The sequence below is a fragment of the Monodon monoceros genome, unplaced genomic scaffold (genome assembly GCF_005190385.1).
Source record: "Monodon monoceros isolate NGI ecotype Baffin Bay Population unplaced genomic scaffold, NGI_Narwhal_1 Super_Scaffold_22, whole genome shotgun sequence".
Lineage (NCBI taxonomy): Eukaryota > Metazoa > Chordata > Mammalia > Artiodactyla > Monodontidae > Monodon > Monodon monoceros.
Window position 1 is genome coordinate 100665601 of NW_021703779.1, and position 19760 is coordinate 100685360.

Sequence of the window (19760 nt, forward strand, 5' to 3'; positions counted from 1 at the left end):
AGCTCAGGCGCTACAGAAGAGCAGGGAGTGAGAAGAGACATGAAGTTCGGGGCGGGGGGGTGAGTCGCTCATCCTCGTGACCCAGAATATCTCCCCCTCCCTGTAATGATGAGCTTGCTTTTCCATAAGGGCTTTCCTTTGATTCAGGGAAGGGGCCAACCAATGAGAGAGGGGCATGTTAGATTATTTTGGGGAAGGGCTCATGCCAGGAGGGTTCACTTTTACTAGGCGCCAAGTATCCCCAGCAACCAGTGTCTCCTGTACCAGCAGAAGCTCCAGAGCTCTCAGCCACTTGCCTGCCTCTGCCGCGTCTCTGCCCACTGAACAGCCATGAGAAGGCAGCTCCGGTCCAGAAGGGCTCCGGCCTTTCCATACGGTTATCGCTACAGACTTGTGAGTCCCAGGGAGCAGAATATTTTGCTGTCCCTTTTTAGTGGGGTGGGTTGGGGGATGTGTAGGTGGTGGCTTAGGGCTGCTTCTCCTTAAGATGGGCAGGAACAGTGAAGTTTAAGGAAGCCCATTGTTTCAAGCTCGAGCAGTGACTCCCAGTACCCCACTGCACCCTAAATTGCTGGATTGAAAGAGGAAGCCCCTCTTCCTGTGCAACAAACATAAGGGAAGGGGAAGATGCCAGAGAATAAGGGGGACTTCTAAAATTTTTTCGTGGGAGTCTAGAATTTGAACAGACCTTTTGGAGTCTGGGAATAGAGGTTTCATTCCGAGAGCAAGAAATTTAGCCAAGAGAGAAGGGAAGGGGAAGAGGAAATGAAAGGCGCTGCCTACCCAGCTGTCTCAGTCGCTTTGGGTGGTAGCTTCTTAGGAACCCAGCTGCTCTTTTCTAAAGCAGAAATTCCAAACGATGGCTAAAAGCATGGAATCCTAGATAGAAGTTGGGAGCAGTCCTAGACATCATCTCTCCAGAACCCCTCATTATGTAAAGGAGGCTGCTGGGGCTCAGAGCACAGGAGTGACTTGCAAGTTACTGGAAGAGCCAAAGTGAGAATGTAAGTTTCCTGACTTCTGATCCTGTGCTCTTTCCATCATATTTGCAGCATGCCACACTCCCTAGCCCTCTGATTCTCCACCACCCATTGCCTCCCTGCCTGCCACCCTGCCCTGCCCAACACTCACGCACCCCAACTTCAATGTCACCATTTATCTCCAGGGTGCATTAGAAATTTTTTTGAACCCAAAGTTTCTTTGCGTTTACTTTGCTAGAAATCATGAATATATGCCGCATGCAGTAGTTTTCTTTGCGGGGAGGTATATTCTGAAATCTCCCCCAGAGAGGGTTGTGATCTGGGCCCCAGGAAGAAACAAAGCTTAATCCATTTTTTGGGGGGAATGTCCACTTATATAACCAGGGAGCTAAGTGGAGACTGTCAACAGCCAGCAGAGGCAGACACGAATTCCTCCAACCCCGTATCAACCTGCGGAGGGCTTCTCGTAACTTTCCAGCCACAGTTTGTAGAGTCTCTCTTTTGACATCCCCAAAGTCCCTACCAGGTCTCAGAGCAGTCACAGTCTGTAGGGCATACATAACTATTCCTTACTTCGCATCTTTTCTCTATAATGCTGCTAAAGCGTTGTGTATAATTTCAATTATTTGTCAACTGGTTTGGATTTTAAATGCATCAGGGGATCTTGCTCTTTATAGGGGCTACTTGATCAAATTTAAAAAGAAATTATTTGATGCAGTGAATAATCGGGTGCTAATGTCTCTTTGACAATTAACCAACTGTTCGAGTGTTTACAGGGTGTTACTCAATGCAGGGCACAAATTTACCTTTCGGGTCATACTGTTTGTTTATATATTTGTTTATATGTTTATATATTTAGAGTGCTCAAAATGGAGCCACCTTCTGCCCTTCAGACTCTTTCCTTTTAGGGCAACACGATGGCCCCAGCACACTCACATACACTATCACATGAGGGCAGTGCCACTTTAGGAAACTGACAAAAACAGACCCTCTCATTACCAAAGGATTCCCTACTGGATTCCGTTAAATAGTTAGTTGCACAAAAGTGCCTCTCTTGTACAATGTGAGGTTCTCCTATACCTGGAAGCAGGGGAGAGGGGAAAAGATATTTGTGGTTCCTGAAGCTCAGGCAGTGTGAGAGCCGTGGGGAAATTAGCTCTGAGAAGGTTAATTCTTCCCGGGAGGGTAAAGCTTTAATGACAAGCCATCTTTAATGGGATTATCGTGAGAGCTCATATCTACAAATAAGATCAGGCTGAGGCCAAAGCCAGCTGCCTCCTTGGTGGAGGGCAGGCAAACAGGCAACAAGGAGAGAAAAGGAAGTTTTCCAGAAAATATAAAGGGAATATAAATGTCTCCACGTTGAAATGTTATATTTCAAATTCTCTGAGATTCTCAGTTGCATTAGATTCTCTGGGGGCCATGATGACTACCCACTACAGTCCAAATGAGTGCTGAGGCCAGAGCAGCAAGCTCTGTGAGAGCATTCCCCCAGAGCTCTGGTTCAGGAGTTTTCAGTCAGGCAGTTATCACTGACGTTTGTTCAGTACCTGCTGGTTACCTAGCTGCGGGCTCCACACTGTGGAGAGCCATCAAGGAGTTAGAAAATATGGACCCTGCCCCCGGGTGCTCAGAATGTCATTCTGGAGGTCAAATGGGTACATATGTTCAAACACAAGGGAAAGAGATTTAAGAACATTTATTAATCCATTCAACATTGAGTGATGAGGTTTATTTTCCTAAGCCTTACTCTATGAGTCCTTGTCAGAGTTAGAAATCTTTGACTATAAGCACCTCCAGTCTCTTGGGAACACAGAATCTAACACATCGTCGTGCTCCATAAACCACCTCTGCTAAACCGCCTCTAGGCACTTGTGCTCAGTGTGAGAAGCATCACATTGTCCAGGGTATCAGGAAGCATGGTTCTGAGACTGTCAGCTCTATCATGACCTTGCTGAGTGATTTTGGCTAGATCCTGTCCCCTCTCTGGGCCTCACATGGAGAAGTGAATCTTCAAGGTCCCTGTCAGTGCTGATATGGCGCATGACATAAAGCTGTACATTTGAACAAACTAGAGAGCAATTCAAGAGTGCTTATAATCAAGAGCTAGATAGCGCCGGGCAGACTGAATGCTGAGAGTACAGCCTTGTCACGCTGTATCACTTTTACTGATTCTGAACAATCCAGTTTTCTGACCCTCCCCCCCGGCCATGGCAGCCCTTTTAGCTGAGTGTCCTCTAAATGGCCTTTGAGGAATCAGGCAGGGAGGGTGCAGCACAGAGCCCCTGGCCTCTATCATTTGACACATCCAACCCCAACAGGTGCACAGGCTCCGCCACTCTTCAGATTTGGACAGCAGAGAGAAGGGACGGTGGCCTCAGACCCACAAAGAGCAAAGATCCAACCCTCCAGCCCGTGGCTGGGAGGCATTGGAAATACCATTTGGTGAAGTCTGGGTTTTTCTTTTTTTTGTTGTTTTTTTGTTTGTTTGTTTAATTTTCTTAGAACCACTCGGAGAAGATTACAGTTTCAGATCTCAAGTAATGGCTGCAATCAGTCAATCAACAAATATGTGCTGAGCATTTACCGCGTGCCCAGACTTCTGCCTAGGGTATGGGGTTGGTGGGGGGAAGATGACGTATCAGTTGCCGTGCCAGCCCTCAGGTGGTCTGTCCAACCTGCTTAAGGCAGGAGGAGGTTCCAGTGTGGGCAACAGTCAGAGAAGCAGCAAGTAACGCCCCCATCTCTTGTTTTCTGTTGGGAAGGCAGTCTAAGTTTTGAGGAGGGGTACGGCAGCTGGCCTCTCCTCCTGATGTCTGTCCCAGGCTATTTTTAGCCACAAGTTAGGATGGTGAGGTTGAGCAGCTGAAAGTGTACAGGGTGTTAGGACAAAGCTGGCTTGGACTGAGAATTTGCCATCACGGACACGAGTGTCTAAAACTACTCCATCCTCCAGTGTTGAGCTCAGCTCTGCCCTGACAGGCCAGACAAAGTTAAGCGGGAAGCAAAGGCCCCAGGACAGAGTAATGACATGAGCAGTCCTAGGGGAACAGCCCAAATGCCTGAAGCCGATAATAAAACTTGCACCTCTATGGAAAGAATATTGGGTCAAAATGGGTCATAGAAAGGATATTTCCTTCAAAAGAACAGAGAGAAAGAAATCTGCCTCTTGTAACAACAGGTATGTTTATGGGTAAGTGGACATCTGAAGCATCTCCAAATATTGAGTCGTTTTCCATTTATTTTGGCTGGTGGGATGTGCCATTGGAAATCTTCTTCTCCAAAAAGGGGATTGTGTTTTGTCACTGTTTCAGGATGATCAGGATGAAGTGAATCAGAACTACTTAGCAGATGAAGAGGAAGAAGCAGAAGAAGAGGCTCGGGTGATGGTGGTACCTGATTTGGAGGAGGAGGAGGAGGAAGAAGAGGAGGGGAAAGAAGAAGAGGAAAAGGAAGAGGAAGAGAGTCAGGCTCAGGAAACAGGCAGTGCCTGGTGGCGGAAATGGCAGATCGTGAACGAATACCTGTCGGATCCGGAGAAAAGGATGTCTCTGGCCCGAACAGGTCAGAGTTGGAGTAAGTCCCAGTTGTCCCAATGCCCCAGTCGGGTGTCCTTTGCTTTTGGCTTGGTGTCCAGGACTCCTTTACCATACGTTGGATGGGCTTGTCTGCAAAGTTCTCTAGCACTTCATGTAACAGGATCACTGCCTAGGGAAATTAATGGGCAGATCTCATGAGAACAAACTCCCAAGTGGGTGAACAAACTTGATTGTATAGCTGAAATACACTGGGCTCAACAGCATTTGCAGTGCAGAGAGACAGTAAGAATGAGCTGAAAAAGTGCAGATTTCTTTGAAGCTCCAGCCCTGTCACTTTCTATCTGTAACTTTGGGCTCATCGTTTATTTTCTCTGAGCCTCAGTTTCCTCACCTGCTTAATGAAGGAAAGAGTATCTGCCTTACCTCTCTCACAGGATCAGCCTGAGGCTCCAATACGATGTTAAAATTGTAAAGTACAAAGTACTATGCAGAAGACTATTCCTAAGATACGAGACCCAAGACCCTGCTAACCTGACCAAGGGTTTGTACAGCCTCATCATTTCACCTCGTAATATCAGTGAAGGAGAGCCACGGCTGCCCCTGGCCCCAGCTTGCATGTGCTTTGCGATCGATCCCATGGTGTATAGAGAGAAATGGGTTAAAGGGATCATTTCTAGCAATTTAAGGCTGAGTCCCCATATTGCTTGATCAATGGCAGAATTGCGGTCCCCAGCATTTCCTCTTTGTACCACATGCTGCCACCACCTTTACTTCACAGCTTCCCCAGCACGCCTCTCCCAGGGTCCTACTCACCTCTTGAACTATTAATGCTGATCCTTATCAGGAGATTTAGCTTGTGGTAAAATTCACACTCGCCATAGTCTCTGAACATCCCAGGAAAAGAGCAGCCGCTGGTTTGAATTCAGTTAACCCACAGAAGAAAACAATAGATAACTCTATGGATAAAATAAGAGTCCCCCAGTGCCAAGGGTCTAGGTTGCTAAAGTCAGTGGTCATGCCTTCTAAAGGCCCCTTTGGCTGAGAATTCCCTCCTTTGTAGTTTATGTTTCTAATTCAGCTCAGTCAGGGTGAAACAGCCAGCCCTGCTGCCTGGAATTAGCAATAGCAGGTGTGGGGCTCTGAACAACACCCACGTCCCTTCACCCCTCTTCAGTTCCCAGCCCCACCCCTGCCCATCCCTCGAACTCTCAACTGGAACAAATGTACCATTCAAGGAACATTCCGACGTTCTGGAAGCTGCAGACAAATGCTGGACACTCACTGGGGCTCCAAAAGGGGGCACAGCTGTTTCTCCCTTGCCTAAAGAGGACTGGAAAAACAGGCCTTGTGAAATGCAAGTGTGATTCTGGGAGAGGGAGCCCTACGTTAACCCTTAAACAGCCAGCCATTGGAACTTAACCAGATGAGCTGATTCCAACTGCGCCTGCGGAGAACAATCCATAGGCCAACAAGTGGGGATGAGGGAGGAAGGTTCAAGTGCCCAGGGAAGATATGGCAGTGGGGACACTGCACGGTAGGCCGTATCCAGGCCTCGGGGTAGCGGGTCTAAGGAGAGCCCGGGCTACCCCTGGGCAAAGGGCAAATAGTGATGCTAATGCCTAGGCCGCCACATGCCTTGCTGCCCTCCTGCTTGAGAACTAGGTGCCACTTAAGCACTTACTAACACTGTCCCAGCCTGGACATCAAAATGACCAACATATTCACCCAGCCTATTATTATATTCTGGGCTTTTCCTCTGATAGCTGGGCAACTTCTATTCTTAGGAGCTTTATGTTATTTTATTGGGTACTGACAAGAACTGTATGAGGTAGTAATATTATTATCCCCATTTTACAGATGCAGAAACTGAGGCTTAGAGAGGGTAAGTAACTTATCTAAAGTCACACAGTTAATAAAGTGGCAGTACTGGGATTCAAACCCAGCTTGGATGAACACTGGAGTTCATTCTCTTGCCAGAACATCATGCTGTCTTCATGAACTCTAGCAATGAGCAAGGCCCTGATGGATAGGGCCTTAGGACCTGATGGGGTGTTTTAGTGGAAGGACTGAAGAGTTGGGATCGTGGGTACCTACTCTATTCAAGATATAATGGTCTATCCAAGCTTGGGTGGGACATTCAGGAGAAAACCCTGGATTACCTAGAGGAGCAGCCCAAGTAAAACTTGGACATTTGGAGCAGAAAGGGTTGGAGGGATCAATGGGTTCATGTGGGTACAGTGCTTGGTTTTGCCGGGGGCAAGGGGTGGTGTAGCTGAGACAGTTAGCCTATCACAGACTCCAGGGCACAGACTCCTGGGCAAAGCTGAGGGGACTCCTTGCTAGTGCCCTTCTCCCATCTACAGCTTCCTGGCCACACATCCTGGGCAAGAAGGAAGATATCTCCAGGGGAATGTACCTGTATTCTATTGCTTTCCTCTCATCCATGAAACTGAGCCTTCTGGTCCCCCAGGATGGCTCCAGCTGTTGATCGGTTCCCAGGATGGGGATGGGGGTAGAGGGTTGGAGGAGGAGTCACAAGGCACATCCCATCAGGACAGCAGGCGGGCAGCAGCCAAGTATCACAAGCACACGAGGTGCTGCTGTTTCTTCTCCAGGGACTCCAACTGAATCAATGTGTTCATATTCCAGTTCTGCTTTAGTTCATCTTATAAAACATAAAGGTTCACTTCTAGTTAGATTAGTAAGAATTTTTTTCTCCTTTTCCCTACTCCTTTTTTTCTATTTTTTTTGGTTCATTTTATTTGGTTCATGGTTCAACTTAAAATTTAATATTTAATAAATAAATAATAATTAAAATGAATATCTACTTATAAAAAATTAATATTTGGATTTGGTTTGGGGTACAGCAAAGTTATGTGGTTTGTTCCAGTTTCTGGTTCATGATTCAGTTCAAATCTGTAGCTCCGACATCATGTCACTGCTGTGAGTGGAGCTAGATATTATTTTCTGAGAGAGCCCCAAGGAGGACTTGAGAGAGCTTCTCAGCAGCAATCTCATGCTCATTCACTCATTCTGTGCTGCCTAATCCTGGGGCAAACCTAGTGCTAATCCAGCCCACAGAGGAAGAATTCACACAACTGTGCTTCTGGTCCTATGGCAATAATAATATTAATAATAACAATGATGAAGACTGCCACTTACAGAGCACTTAGTATATGCCAGGCTCTGTGCTGTGCTATTTATATGCATTATTCAATGTTAAGAAGTAAGTACTATTATTATCCTCATCTTACAGATGAGGAAATTGAGGCCCAGAGAGGTAAATACCATGTCTAAGATTAAACAGTTAGGAAGTGGTAGAGTCAGAACAGGATGTAAGGAAAGGCTGAATTTCAAATAGTGTTAGGGATATTGATCAGAATATGAGGTAAGTGCTGAACTTATCCCCATTTTACCTGTGAGGAGTCGGGGGTGCCAGGAGGTTCTATAACTTATAGCTCACAGGCTGAGTTCACAGGTAGCAGGTGTCAGTAATTAAGTACAGTTTGCCCCTCTTCCCTTCCCCATCCTGCGTTAGTGTTCTTTTTGAAAAGCAGAGTCACTTAGAGTTTTGCCAAAGATAAAGAAGATTTGAAATACGTAAAGTGAAACCTCACTTTGCCTTCATTAGAGGCACACCCAGTGGAAACGAATCAAAGGTTTGAATTATAGGCTATGTGAAAAGAAATGCTGTTTTCATCACTTGCAAATACATATAATCACTGGAACCAAGCTGCTAGGACTCTTTAGGGCACCTACTTTAATGAATAGCGAAGAATGATTTGTACTTAGGACATCAACCATTGCCCAGAGGACTCCCAAGCAATTTGCCCTCTGCAGTACTTTAAACTCCACGCCCCTGTAATCTCGTTCACGGTCATCATTTGCTCAGCAAGCCCTTCCATCGGAGATGCTGTAAAGGTAAACTGCAATCAGACCTCTGACGCAATTCTCACCAATTTCAAATTGGTGAAACCTGAATAAGCAAGGACATACTGAATCTGGGGAATTAAACAAAAAGCCATGTCACGTGTTTGGGTTGGTTCTGGTTCATGAGTTCAAATGCAGAGGCAGGGCTTGTTGGCCAGCACTGACCACCCTCATCTGTGATTGTTCTGCAGGCCTGATCTTAGTCATTTACTTCTTCTTCTATGCTTCCCTGGCCGCTGTGATCACCCTCTGCATGTACACGCTATTTCTGACCATCAGTCCTTATATGCCGACCTTCACTGAGAGGGTGAAGCCTCCTGGTGAGTGCCCAAATACCCTGTGCTCTCAGAACTTGCTGGACAGAAATCTGCTTGCACAGCATGTTCAGCTTCAATTAACTTTGGCTCTTCCCGGTAATGACTTAGGGATTCAATTATTAAGAGTAAAAGTAAAATGGTACTTAGCAAATTATGGTCCTTTTCATTTTGATTGCCTGGGGGGAAATGGTTTCATGGGAATCGATACAAAAAAATTATCCCAAGAATGGGTTAATATATCCAAGACCTGTTTTCATTGCCAGGAGTTATGATCAGACCCTTCGCCCATAGCCTTAACTTCAACTTCAACGTTTCTGAACCTGACACTTGGCAGCATTATGTGATTAGTCTAAATGGCTTTCTCCAGGGTAAGTTCCTCTGAATGGTGAGAATCTCTTTGGAAAGGTGATGGGTGGGAACTCAAAATTCAAAATTCACTTGGCTCAGAAATCCCAGTCTTACTAGCACTGCCCATTCTGGTTTTTCCTTACCATGCATCCCCCTCAGCACCTGCAGATACAATCAAAACTGCTGTGGTTTGTGATTGTATGTTGCCTTGAAAGCATATAAGCCAGTAAGATGATAAGTTCATTGGGGCAGAGAACTTGTTTTCTCTTCCTGAACACCCTATAGCACCTAGTTATGTCCTGGGCACATCCAGATGGCTCAATAATGATCAATTATAAAAGATAATTCGGGGGCTTCCCTGGTGGCGCAGTGGTTGGGAGTCCACCTGCCGATGCAGGGGACGGGGGTTCGTGCCCCGGTCCGGGAGGATCCCACATGCTGCGGAGCTGCTGGGCCCGCGGGCCATGGCCACTGGCCTGCGCGTCCGGAGCCTGTGCTCCACAGTGGGAGAGGCCACAGCAGTGAGAGGTCCGCATACCGCAAAAAAAAAAAAAAAAAAAAGATAATTCGGGGGGAGGTAGTGGTGAGAAAAGAAGAGTGTTCTCCAGAACAGGAAGATTCTTGCCTCCTATGTTTTCTCAAGGTAAGAGAATTCATTTCTTGGAGATGATCCATCATAAAGGAGGAGAAAAAGTGTCTTCATTGAAATAGCAGTCCAAAAGGGAGTTAGAGGAAGAATCTCTGGGTGGCACTCACTCCAACATTTTGATAGCAAGTGTTTTCTATAGCGTCATCAGATACATTTTCAGGGTTGAATGAATGGCTTTCTGAGAAGCCCTTACACAGGGTGAAAACTGAGGTAGCAGCTTGGTTAAGGTTAAACACAGAGCACACAGTCTCTGTATTTATCCAGCTATCAAAGAGGAGCCCCCATGGGTTTACTGCACCTATTATTTGTGGAAAAAAAGCCAGGTTTGGTTTCCCTGGCCTGGCTGAAGTGGGGTGATGGGGGTGGCCAACAGAATGTGCACTGAATTAAGAGGATTCTCTTATGTGATAGGAAGTGTTATTTAAATGTGTAAATGTTGTCACTGAACTTTAACCCTGCATAGCAGAGTCTATCATCCCCATTGGGGGAACTATGGCTCAGAAAGGAGAAGAAATGTGATCAAAGTCTCCCAGTAGCAGTAGTGTTTAAATTTAAACCCTTGTTTCTGTTCTCGACACCCTTGCTACTCAAAGTGTGACCCAGGTACCAGCAGCATCAGCATCACTTGGGAGTTTGTTGGAAAGGCAGAATCTCAGGCTCCACCCAGACCTGCTGAATGGGGATCTGCAGGTGATCTGTATGTCCATTAAAGCTCGAGAAGTTCTGCTTTTCATAATTCTTTGTTGCTGCCATATGACCAGGAGTTAGAAACTCAGCTTTGTATTGGTAATGCTCAGTGTCATCTTGCTTCAGATTGCTCACCTGTAAAATTAGAGGGGCTGGGTTCTTTTTGAATCCATGTAGTTCCACTTTTGGCTCCCCAAAATGTTTTGGGCATCATAGGCAGCACAATATCTTCTTTTCTTTCAAAATGTTTGTGAGCTATTGCAAATGTACTGCCAGAATCTCTGCTGAGGAAATTCCTCTGAGAAGGTAGTAGATTCAGAAATATCAATTCTGACCTGATGACACAGGTGGGGAACATTAGGAAAAGCACTGGGTTTTTTACTTCCTAAGTGTAGATAATATGCCCTGTTAAAAAGGAACACATCTCTGAAATAGACATCCCAGAGTATCAATTTCATTCCCATGAGGACAGGGATTTTGCAATAAGGGTCATGTCCATGTCACAGTATTTTTAATGGAACTACCTCAAGAGAAACAAGGAGCACATGATTAGAGCTTCTATTTAGAAAGTTGTTATTTGAACATAGTTTACTCTAAAAAAAAGAGAGAGAGAGATTAAAACAAAACCTTGAATTGAATGTAGCTTTGTCAAAGGACAAATAAAGGCTTAGCCATAATTAGAATAGATTTAAAATTCCCAGTTACGTTTGGAGTTTCAACGCTGGTGGTTTGTAGGTGCACAATCTCCTCTAAAAAACTGAGCTACTTGGAACATGAATGCATGGGGGCTGGATCTAACAGGACTAACTGGATTCCATCATTTAGAACCAAACTGGAAATAATGCAGTAATTTCTAAAGCCCAGTTCTCTGGCATCTAGTAGCCCAAAGAGTCAGCTCACAGATAGCCCTTTTCAGCTCTCTCCCTGATATATGTACCTTGGGCACATGTTAAATTCCATCCAGTGTAAAGGGACACTAACTCTGAGTGCCTCAGGTCTCAGTAGACAAGATCTCACCCCCTCACCCTCTCAGTGGAGACCCTATGGTTGTCATTGTTTTCTGTCTTTCAACCTAAGCTTCTATTTTGCAGTGCTAACTTCCCTCTGTAAAGAATGAGGAGCTGGTTTATCTCCTCCTCTTTGTCCTCCCCCTTCCTCCTGTCCCACAACACACACTCTTCACTGTCTTGCATCGGGTGCCTCTCATTGACCTCAGAGAGATGTTTCCCTAAGCTGAACTTAAAGATATTTAACCCAGGGGCTTTGCCTCCTTATATATGCCATGCCTCGATATGATTCAATCCTTCTTCCAAAATCCATCTACTACTTTGCTTATTCCTCTCCCAGAAGTAGGAAAGGCAGCCCTCCAAGTTTACAATTTACCGTATCAGAAAAGAAATAATGAAAAATAGAGAAAAGTTACAAAGCGATAAACATACAATCCAGAGACAGATATCGAAGAAGTTCAAGGGAATGAAAAGCAAGGGGACAAGCAATCAAAGTGGGCTGAGGGGACCAGCCCAGAAGGCTTCTTGGAGGGATGTTGCTGATGAAGGGCCTTGGGCACCTGATGCCACGTCACAGGCCCTAGGACAAACTGAGTGGGCTTTCAGAGGAGCACAAGCAAGTTCCTGGAGAAAGGAAACTAGGGAAGAGAACTACTGAAAACATGGCCTTCCTCTGTAGTACCTATCTAACACGACCCTTTGCCGCCCACACTTTAGGTTATAATGACAGTCTTCAAGAGGAAATGAACGTAGATTGCCCCCCGGGCCAATACTTCATCCAAGATGGTGATGAGGATGAGGACAAGAAGGCCTGCCAATTTAAGCGCTCCTTCCTGAAGAACTGCTCTGGCCTGGAGGACCCTACTTTTGGCTACTCTACTGGACAGCCCTGCATCCTTCTAAAGATGAACCGGGTATATTGGCCCTTGTCACTCTGTCTATGATAAGTGGATGAGTTGGGTAGGAAGGCTCTGGCCGCTACATTTCTCTTGGGCTCTGTCTTCATACACTGTAAGTGTGGCCATTTTTACCAAGAGCGTCACTAATACAAACAACCAGACAAACCTACCAAGCAATAATTCCTTTTCTCCCTGAACACTTTCTATTTTGATTCTTCTCCAGCACCCCTAAACCTTTGATGCTCTGTCAGGAATGAGATCTTGAGCTGTTTGGAACAGGGGACTGACATGGGGGTGGCATGGGGGACAATTCTTATTTTTTTATTTATTTTATTATTTAAAAAAAATTTTTTTTGCGGTACGCGGGCCTCTCACTGTTGTGGCCTCTCCCGTTGCGGAGCACAGGCTCCGGATGCGCAGGCTCAGTGGCCATGGCTCACGGGCCCAGCCGCTCCGCAGCATGTGGGATCTTCCTGGACTGGGGCACGAACCCATGTCCCCTGCATCGGCAGGCGGACTCTCAACCACTGCGCCACCAGGGAAGCCTGGGACAATTCCTATATCACAAGAAATGCATTTTCCTTCTCTCCTGCCATGCCTCAGGTGTGGCAGAGCCTTACCAGGCACACTCCTCTTGACCCAGTATGTTCTTTACATTTTCAGGGTAATCCTGCTGCAGTTACCATTGTATGAATATCAGGCACAAATAAAATAAGAAGTAAGCTGAGCTGAGCAGCTCAGAAGATACTTTGCATTTTCTGCTTTCTGTAACATTTCTGAGAGGGCAAAATAGATCATGTTTATGCCTAAAGAAAGGACAACTCAAGGGGGATTTAGAAAAGCCATATTTTTACTGTCAAATCTGTTTTGGTTTTTGTTTTTTAAAAAAACGCTGGTTTTCTTTTGCTAGATTGTTGGCTTTCGTCCTGAGCCTGGAGACCCTGTGAAGGTTTCCTGCAAAGTTCAGGTAAAGTGCCCTTTTGAGTAAGTACTGTTAGCACATCTGTTTCATGCAAAAGGGTGGGTCATCCCTTCCAAGGGCTTTACCATGGATGGTTGCCTAAGGGTTAGGGAAAGGGTTAATCTTTTCATAACTACACCTCCATTTATACCTTCAGGCCTCCCTGTTTCCAGAAAGCATTCCATTCATGTGTATTCGTGTGTGTAGTGTTTGTGTGTGTGTGTGCTGATTTATACCTGTGAAAGCCAAAGACTGAACCTCAGCTAAGAGCCACAGCAGGAAACAACAATGTGCCAAGTCATTAACGGAAATTCTGTTTACACTTTTGCTCTAATTACTTGTTTCTTTGAACTAAACAAGCAGCTTTCATTAGAGTCATTAGTCCCTGCTTTTAAAACTGATTTCACAAAAGAAAAGCAAGGGAATGATATCACAAAAGTGAGGTAGTGTTTGTGGAAAGACAGGCTCTGATCTGTTTCTTAACTTGGGTGGAGGTCTTCAGGGATCAATTTTCTTCTTCTTCTTTAAATAGTGTGTGTGTGCGCGTGTGTGTGTGCGCGTGTGTGTGTGTGTGTGTGTGTGTGTAGCCTCCATACTCTTTGACATATTTTACAATATAACATATATAGCAATACAAAACTAAATAAATAAATAAAACTGATTTCACTTTTTGCAGCGATGACCAGAGGCACTGGGTGTTGCAATAACAAATGACTACAGGGGAAGTATAAACAGAACGCCATTAATATGCTAATTAACTGTCCTTCAAGGGACCATTAACTCCTATCTCATCTGTGCCAATTAGCTCCTTTGTAGGAAAAAGCCTACAAAGATCTTGGGTTTGCTGGGGTTTGCTTCTTAAAGTTGGCAGTAGCTCCCTCCTGTTTGGTAACACCTACTACACCCCCAGTCCTGGACGGTTGTCTTGCAAATGTGTGAAGCCGGGTAACCCCATTCTCAGTACCAGAAATGCTGCTCAAAACTCCAGTCTCGATCGTGGCAGATCAGAAAGCAGCAAAAGGCAGCATTTATTCAGTCAATAGTTCACATTCAGCAAGAATTTATGGATCACTTATTAAGTACCAGGTACTTTGCTAGGTGTTGGGGGTGCCAAGATAAATATGATTCCGTCTCTGAAATCAGGGCCATCAAGTAATACAGGTGCTATGAAAGGTGCAGTGTGGGGCTTCCCTGGTGGCGCAGTGGTTGAGAGTCCGCCTGCCGATGCAGGGGACACAGGTTCGTGCCCCGGTCCGGGAAGATCCCACATGCCGCGGAGCGGCTGGGCCCGTGAGCCATGGCCGCTGAACCTGCGTGTCCGGAGTCTGTGCTCCGCAACGGGAGAGGCCGCAGCAGTGAGAGGCCCGCGTACCGGAAAAAAAAAAAAAAAAAAAAAAAAGGTGCAGTCAGGACATTAAAGAGGGAAAGGTTAGTTCCACATGAGAGGTGGTGACACTGAAGTTGAGCTCTGAAAGGTCAGGCAGTGCTTGCTAGGTGAACAAGGGAGGAAGGACATTCACTCTGGCCACATATATGTGAGCATGTACAAACATACACACGTGAGGTGTGACTGCAAACTGGTGGAACTGATTACACACACCATTCACAAAACAACGAATTTCATTACTTTTCACAAGAATATATAAATAAACCATAAAGACGAACTCAGTCTTAAACCAGCATATTAATAGGATTGAGTCCTGCTTATAGTTCCCTAGTGGAAGCCATTCATTTTTCAGCTTATGGGGAACCTTGCTGAGAACTGTCCTTTAAAAAAAAAAAAAGAAACACTGAGTCATTATACATTGTATAATAATCAACACTGGTCAAATCCACACCCACTTGTGGAAATCAAGCATGATGAGGTAATTATTAGAATAAATTAAGGAGAGCTCGGTTTATACTAAGAGCCATTATACTACATCGATAGAAGTAATCACATGACCCGAGTGAGTGATTTGCTAGTAGTGATGCACTATTTGCCCCCTAGTAACCTCTAGACCTCTGCTATTTAGGGCAAGCCTAACGCATAGGCAGAATGGGCAGTCCCCTACCTGACATGATATGATGAGGGTAGACTTGTTTATTTAATCATTTCCCCCCTTGCTTATCCTCCTGACCCCACCTCCTGTAATTAAGCACCTCAGAGAATGTGGTAAGAGACGTGCATTTAGGTGAGCCAACTACAGGCTGTGTCCCTATGCATCAGGTCCCTGTGCACTGGGTCTGACCTCAACCAGAAACGAGCACACCGTGTGCACGTTGTTGTGGAGTGGGATTTACTAGGCATGTTCCAACTTACACCTGCCTCAGCTCCAAAGTCCAAGACTGGGTACCAGGACCAGTGTGATTCTTTGGAGAGGTGCTGGCATGGTAGGCTCTCTTGCCAGAGCAACACTGGGTACTGCAAGCCCTTTGGAGCCCTTCTGCCTGGGTCCCCTAGGAGCCAGCATAGAGCCATACTGAGAACCTTCAGCCTCCGTGGTCTGGGCCTTCTATTCAGTGTTCTTTGCACTGAAAAGCCAAAGCACAGTCTCTCCCTGGAAACACTCCTCTGGGGATAAGTCTGGGCTGAGCTATGCCCCATTCTGCTTTCGTGGTCTTCCTGAGACAGTTGTGGGTCACACAGTGATTTCACCTGGGACACAAGCCCCTTTAGCTCAGGCTCCAACTCACTGAGTGACCCAGCACCTGATATGTACTTGCTTTTACTTACAGAGAGGTGATGAAAACGACATCCGATCCATCAATTACTACCCAGAGTCGGCTTCTTTTGACCTCCGTTACTACCCTTACTATGGCAAACTGACTCACGTAAGTCTGTATTCCCTTCAGTCTTTGCTGTCAGAAAGGGCTCAGAGACAAAGGAAGGGCTGGCTGGGATCTATGAGAATTAGGGAGCAGCAGGTAGTAGCAAAGGGGTGAATAGCTGCTGGCCCAAACTAGGAGTTCCCTCTACCAATTCCTATCCCAACTGCTCCTTTCCAAACCTGGAGGAATCTCAGACACGGTCTGGCCTAACTCCTTCAGTTTACAGATGGAGAGATTAGAGTTCAGAGAGAGGAAGTGACTTGCCCAAGGTCACATAGCTAATTAGTGGCAGAGCCAGGAGCAGACAAATCACTTGCCATTGCACTAAATTATGCCCAAATAATCACTTTCCTGTTTCTCCCACTTAGAGCCTTGGGGCAGTGAAAACTTCATCTCCAGCATGGAGACTTGATAAATACTAGTTCTGGTTTGATTCATGGTCTGATGTCTAGAAAATCATATCACGCTGAGCTAGAATTGGTTTTCCCCAGAGGACAATCAGACAACTGACACTGACTTATGAGAGAAATATGTCATTTCTCCACTGTCCCAGGGCAGAGAGAGCATGTCAGTTGCTTTAGCCATTTGTGGCTTGGCATCATGGGATTTACTCAGTTCCTTTTGTGGAGGTTGTTCCATCCTCCTGCACTGATTATCTGATCACTTCCATCCTATTGCCCTCCCCTACATACCCTCCCCTCCTCACACTTAGAATTCATTGTTCTTCCACCTACAGGTTAACTACACCTCCCCGCTGGTGGCAATGCACTTTACAGATGTAGTGAAGAACCAAGCGGTGCCTGTGCAGTGCCAACTGAAGGGCAAAGGCATCATAAATGATGTCATCAATGATCGTTTTGTGGGTAGGGTAATCTTTACTCTGAACATAGAAACCTAAGAACTTCAGGGGGCCACTCCCACCAGTTCTGTTTCTGTTTTATTTCATGTTACCCTGGTAGCACCTGAATTCTTTTTCTTCAATTGGGACACAGCCAAGTGGACACCTGAGACAGCAGATCATCTTTCCTTGCCTTTGACATATGTTCGAAATGGCATTGTGGGAGCTATTTGATTTTTAAAGGTAGTCTCCTGATGACAAATAGCTTATATTAATTTCCTTTTCTCCCACTTAAAACTAAAACCCATTCTTGCTGCTAGAAGTCTCATTGTAGTGTAACATAGTATCTGATAAAATTCACAATAGCCATGAAGGAGGATTTCCGTAATGATTACAAATTCATCATGTTTTCTAAAAATTTGTTGTTTTTAGAGGTAAGATTCCTCCCAACCAGGCTGATAACTAACCATTTTTGTTAACCTGCCTGGCAAGGTCCTTCCCTGAGAATCACCAACCAGACCAATCCAGAATACACCTAGGGCCACCATACCTAGGGAACTCTACATCCAGGGGTGCTTGTGAAACTGGCTGCCTCACATGGGCAACTAAATACTGATTCACAGACTAGGTTATCTTCACCTGGGACAGAAGTCAGTGATAACTGGATATTGTCCTGGGATAGACCAGAACATAGACCTTCCCTATAACTTTTTTTGGGAGGTGAGGCCCACTGCAACTGGGGAGAACACCTACCATGTGGACGTGACTGGTATTAGATTCCTTGCTTTATGGTGTAATCCAAAGGCAAATGTTCCTGCAGAAAGGTTTGTCTCAGCTCCAGACACAGGAGGAAAACAAGGAAGATCTCCACCAACTAATTCTTGAGCTCTTTGTTTGACAGTAGTGTGATGTTCTTTGAGACCATCAGGGATAGGTGTGTTGACCGTCCCCGCTCACACCTTGTTACAGCACTGGGGATTGAAATCAGGGTCTCCCAACTGATACGTGGTAAGACAGAAAGCTCCTGCCAGGCCACCCTAAACTCAAGGCCCATTAGCCAGCTTTGCAGTTGCTTAAAAAATGATAAGAGGCAGAGGTTTATCCAGGTTGTGGATCAGCCAGGCTGCTTTGTCTTATCTTTGGCCATGTGACCATTCCACTGTTCCTTAACACCTCCACCAGGGGGAGGGCTGGGACAAGGAGAAAAAGAAAGCATCAGAGAAGAGCATAGTGTCTCAGGGTCCAAAGCAGGGTTAAATGCCACCTAGAAGTATCCAGAGTCTGAATCTCCTCTACAATGTTTACCTTCTCCCAAAACAGGGAACTGACAGTATGGTAATGAAGAAAAACAAGTAAAGAAGTAACTACAATATAGCGTGACAAGAGTTATAATACTAGTATGTGGAAATGCTATGGGAACATGAAGAAAAGTAAGCTGAGAAAGTAGCAGAGGAAATTTCACATGCAAAGTCACAATCACGAAAGACCATGGTGTGTTTGGGTAACTGAGCAGTTCATGTAGCTGGAGTGTAAAGGGCTCAGAGCAATGGCAGGGAGCGGCAGTGGATTGGGCTAGAAATGTATACAGGTACTGAAAGAAGACTTTGAGTTTTATCGAGTAGGTGAAAAGGAGTCATGAAAGCATTTTATGCAGGGAAGCTCTGTGATCATATTTACTTTTTAGAAAGAGCACTTTGGCAGCCACAGTGTGAAGGGTGGATTGGAGAAGGGCAAGACTGGGGAATGGGCAACGAGGGAGAAGAAGGAGTCAAGAATGACGCCAAGGTTTTGAGCTTGGCTACACCCAGTGGGATAGTGATATTGTTAAGACTGGAAATACACGAGTGAAGCAGGATTGGAGAGGAAGATGTTGAGATCACTTTTGGACATTTTAGCCTTTTGATTTCTATTGGTCAGACATTGATGTGGAGATGTAAATGTAAGTGGGGTTGGGAAGAAGGAAATCTGAGAACAAAAGCAGCATTCGCTGAAGTGAACTCTCTTAATAAAGTCTAAGCTATTTAATCATGGGAATTTGAGCCACTTATGTAAAGACACCACAGCAATCTAGTCTCTCGGGTAGTGCTTCTCTCTTGGCTTATGGCAGAAAGGACTGCTGCTGCTCGTTGGAATCTCCTTCCCAGACACCTTTCCAACTTTTAGTGACAGAGTAAAGGGGGGTTGACTGCTATTAACAAGTGATTAAAAGACATGCGACAGCAGATTTGTGGAAAATACTAAAAACAATGAAACTGTCTCCTCCCAACGCCTTTCCTTACCAAATTCCATTTTCAAAGCTAACCTTTAAAAAGAAACAAACTTGAAGATAACAACTTTAAAGCCACCTAAAAATTACCTCAAATAACCAAACTCTCGAGATTTAGTAGTAAAAGGTAATAGAACATTAGATCTGGAAAGGATATTAGAGCGTTTAGTGAAAACAACCTGCGTTGCATCTGACTCCAGGTCCAGTGCTCTTTCTACTCTGAGCTGCTGCTTACCAGGAAGTACCATCTTTTTAAAAATCAATGAATGATATCCCAAACATTTTAAAACATATGTCAAATTTGAGTTAGAATAGTTAACATTTCACAGGAATTCAACTGGTGCTATATATTATACATAATACATTATCCTGTTAAATATGTTGACTATTAGACAGACAAGGAATTATGAATCTTTTGTCATACAGTATTTCTCATTCAGTGGAATCCATCGTGTCCACAGTTTCAAAGCAGTAATGAATAGTACTAGGGCAGTTGGGGATGTCAGCTGGGACATTTAAAAACAGCTT

The 19760-nt window shown here is 45.2% G+C and overlaps 1 protein-coding gene across 2 annotated transcripts; it reads left to right on the plus strand.

Moving 5' to 3' along the window:
- Positions 1-303: 303 nt before the first annotated feature.
- ATP1B4 (ATPase Na+/K+ transporting family member beta 4) lies at positions 304-17124 on the plus strand. 2 transcript variants are annotated; one of them, XM_029240978.1, is made up of 8 exons: positions 304-393; positions 4295-4556; positions 8641-8769; positions 9030-9134; positions 12175-12371; positions 13267-13323; positions 16036-16131; positions 16865-17124. In XM_029240978.1, the coding sequence occupies exons 1-8, from the start codon at positions 331-333 to the stop codon at positions 17024-17026; spliced, it is 1071 nt and encodes a 356-aa protein (XP_029096811.1). In that variant the 5' UTR covers positions 304-330; the 3' UTR covers positions 17027-17124. The 2 variants fall into 2 exon arrangements, with proteins under 2 accessions (XP_029096811.1, XP_029096812.1); XM_029240979.1 differs by having other exon boundaries at positions 329-393; positions 4295-4544.
- The last annotated feature ends 2636 nt before the right edge of the window (positions 17125-19760 follow it).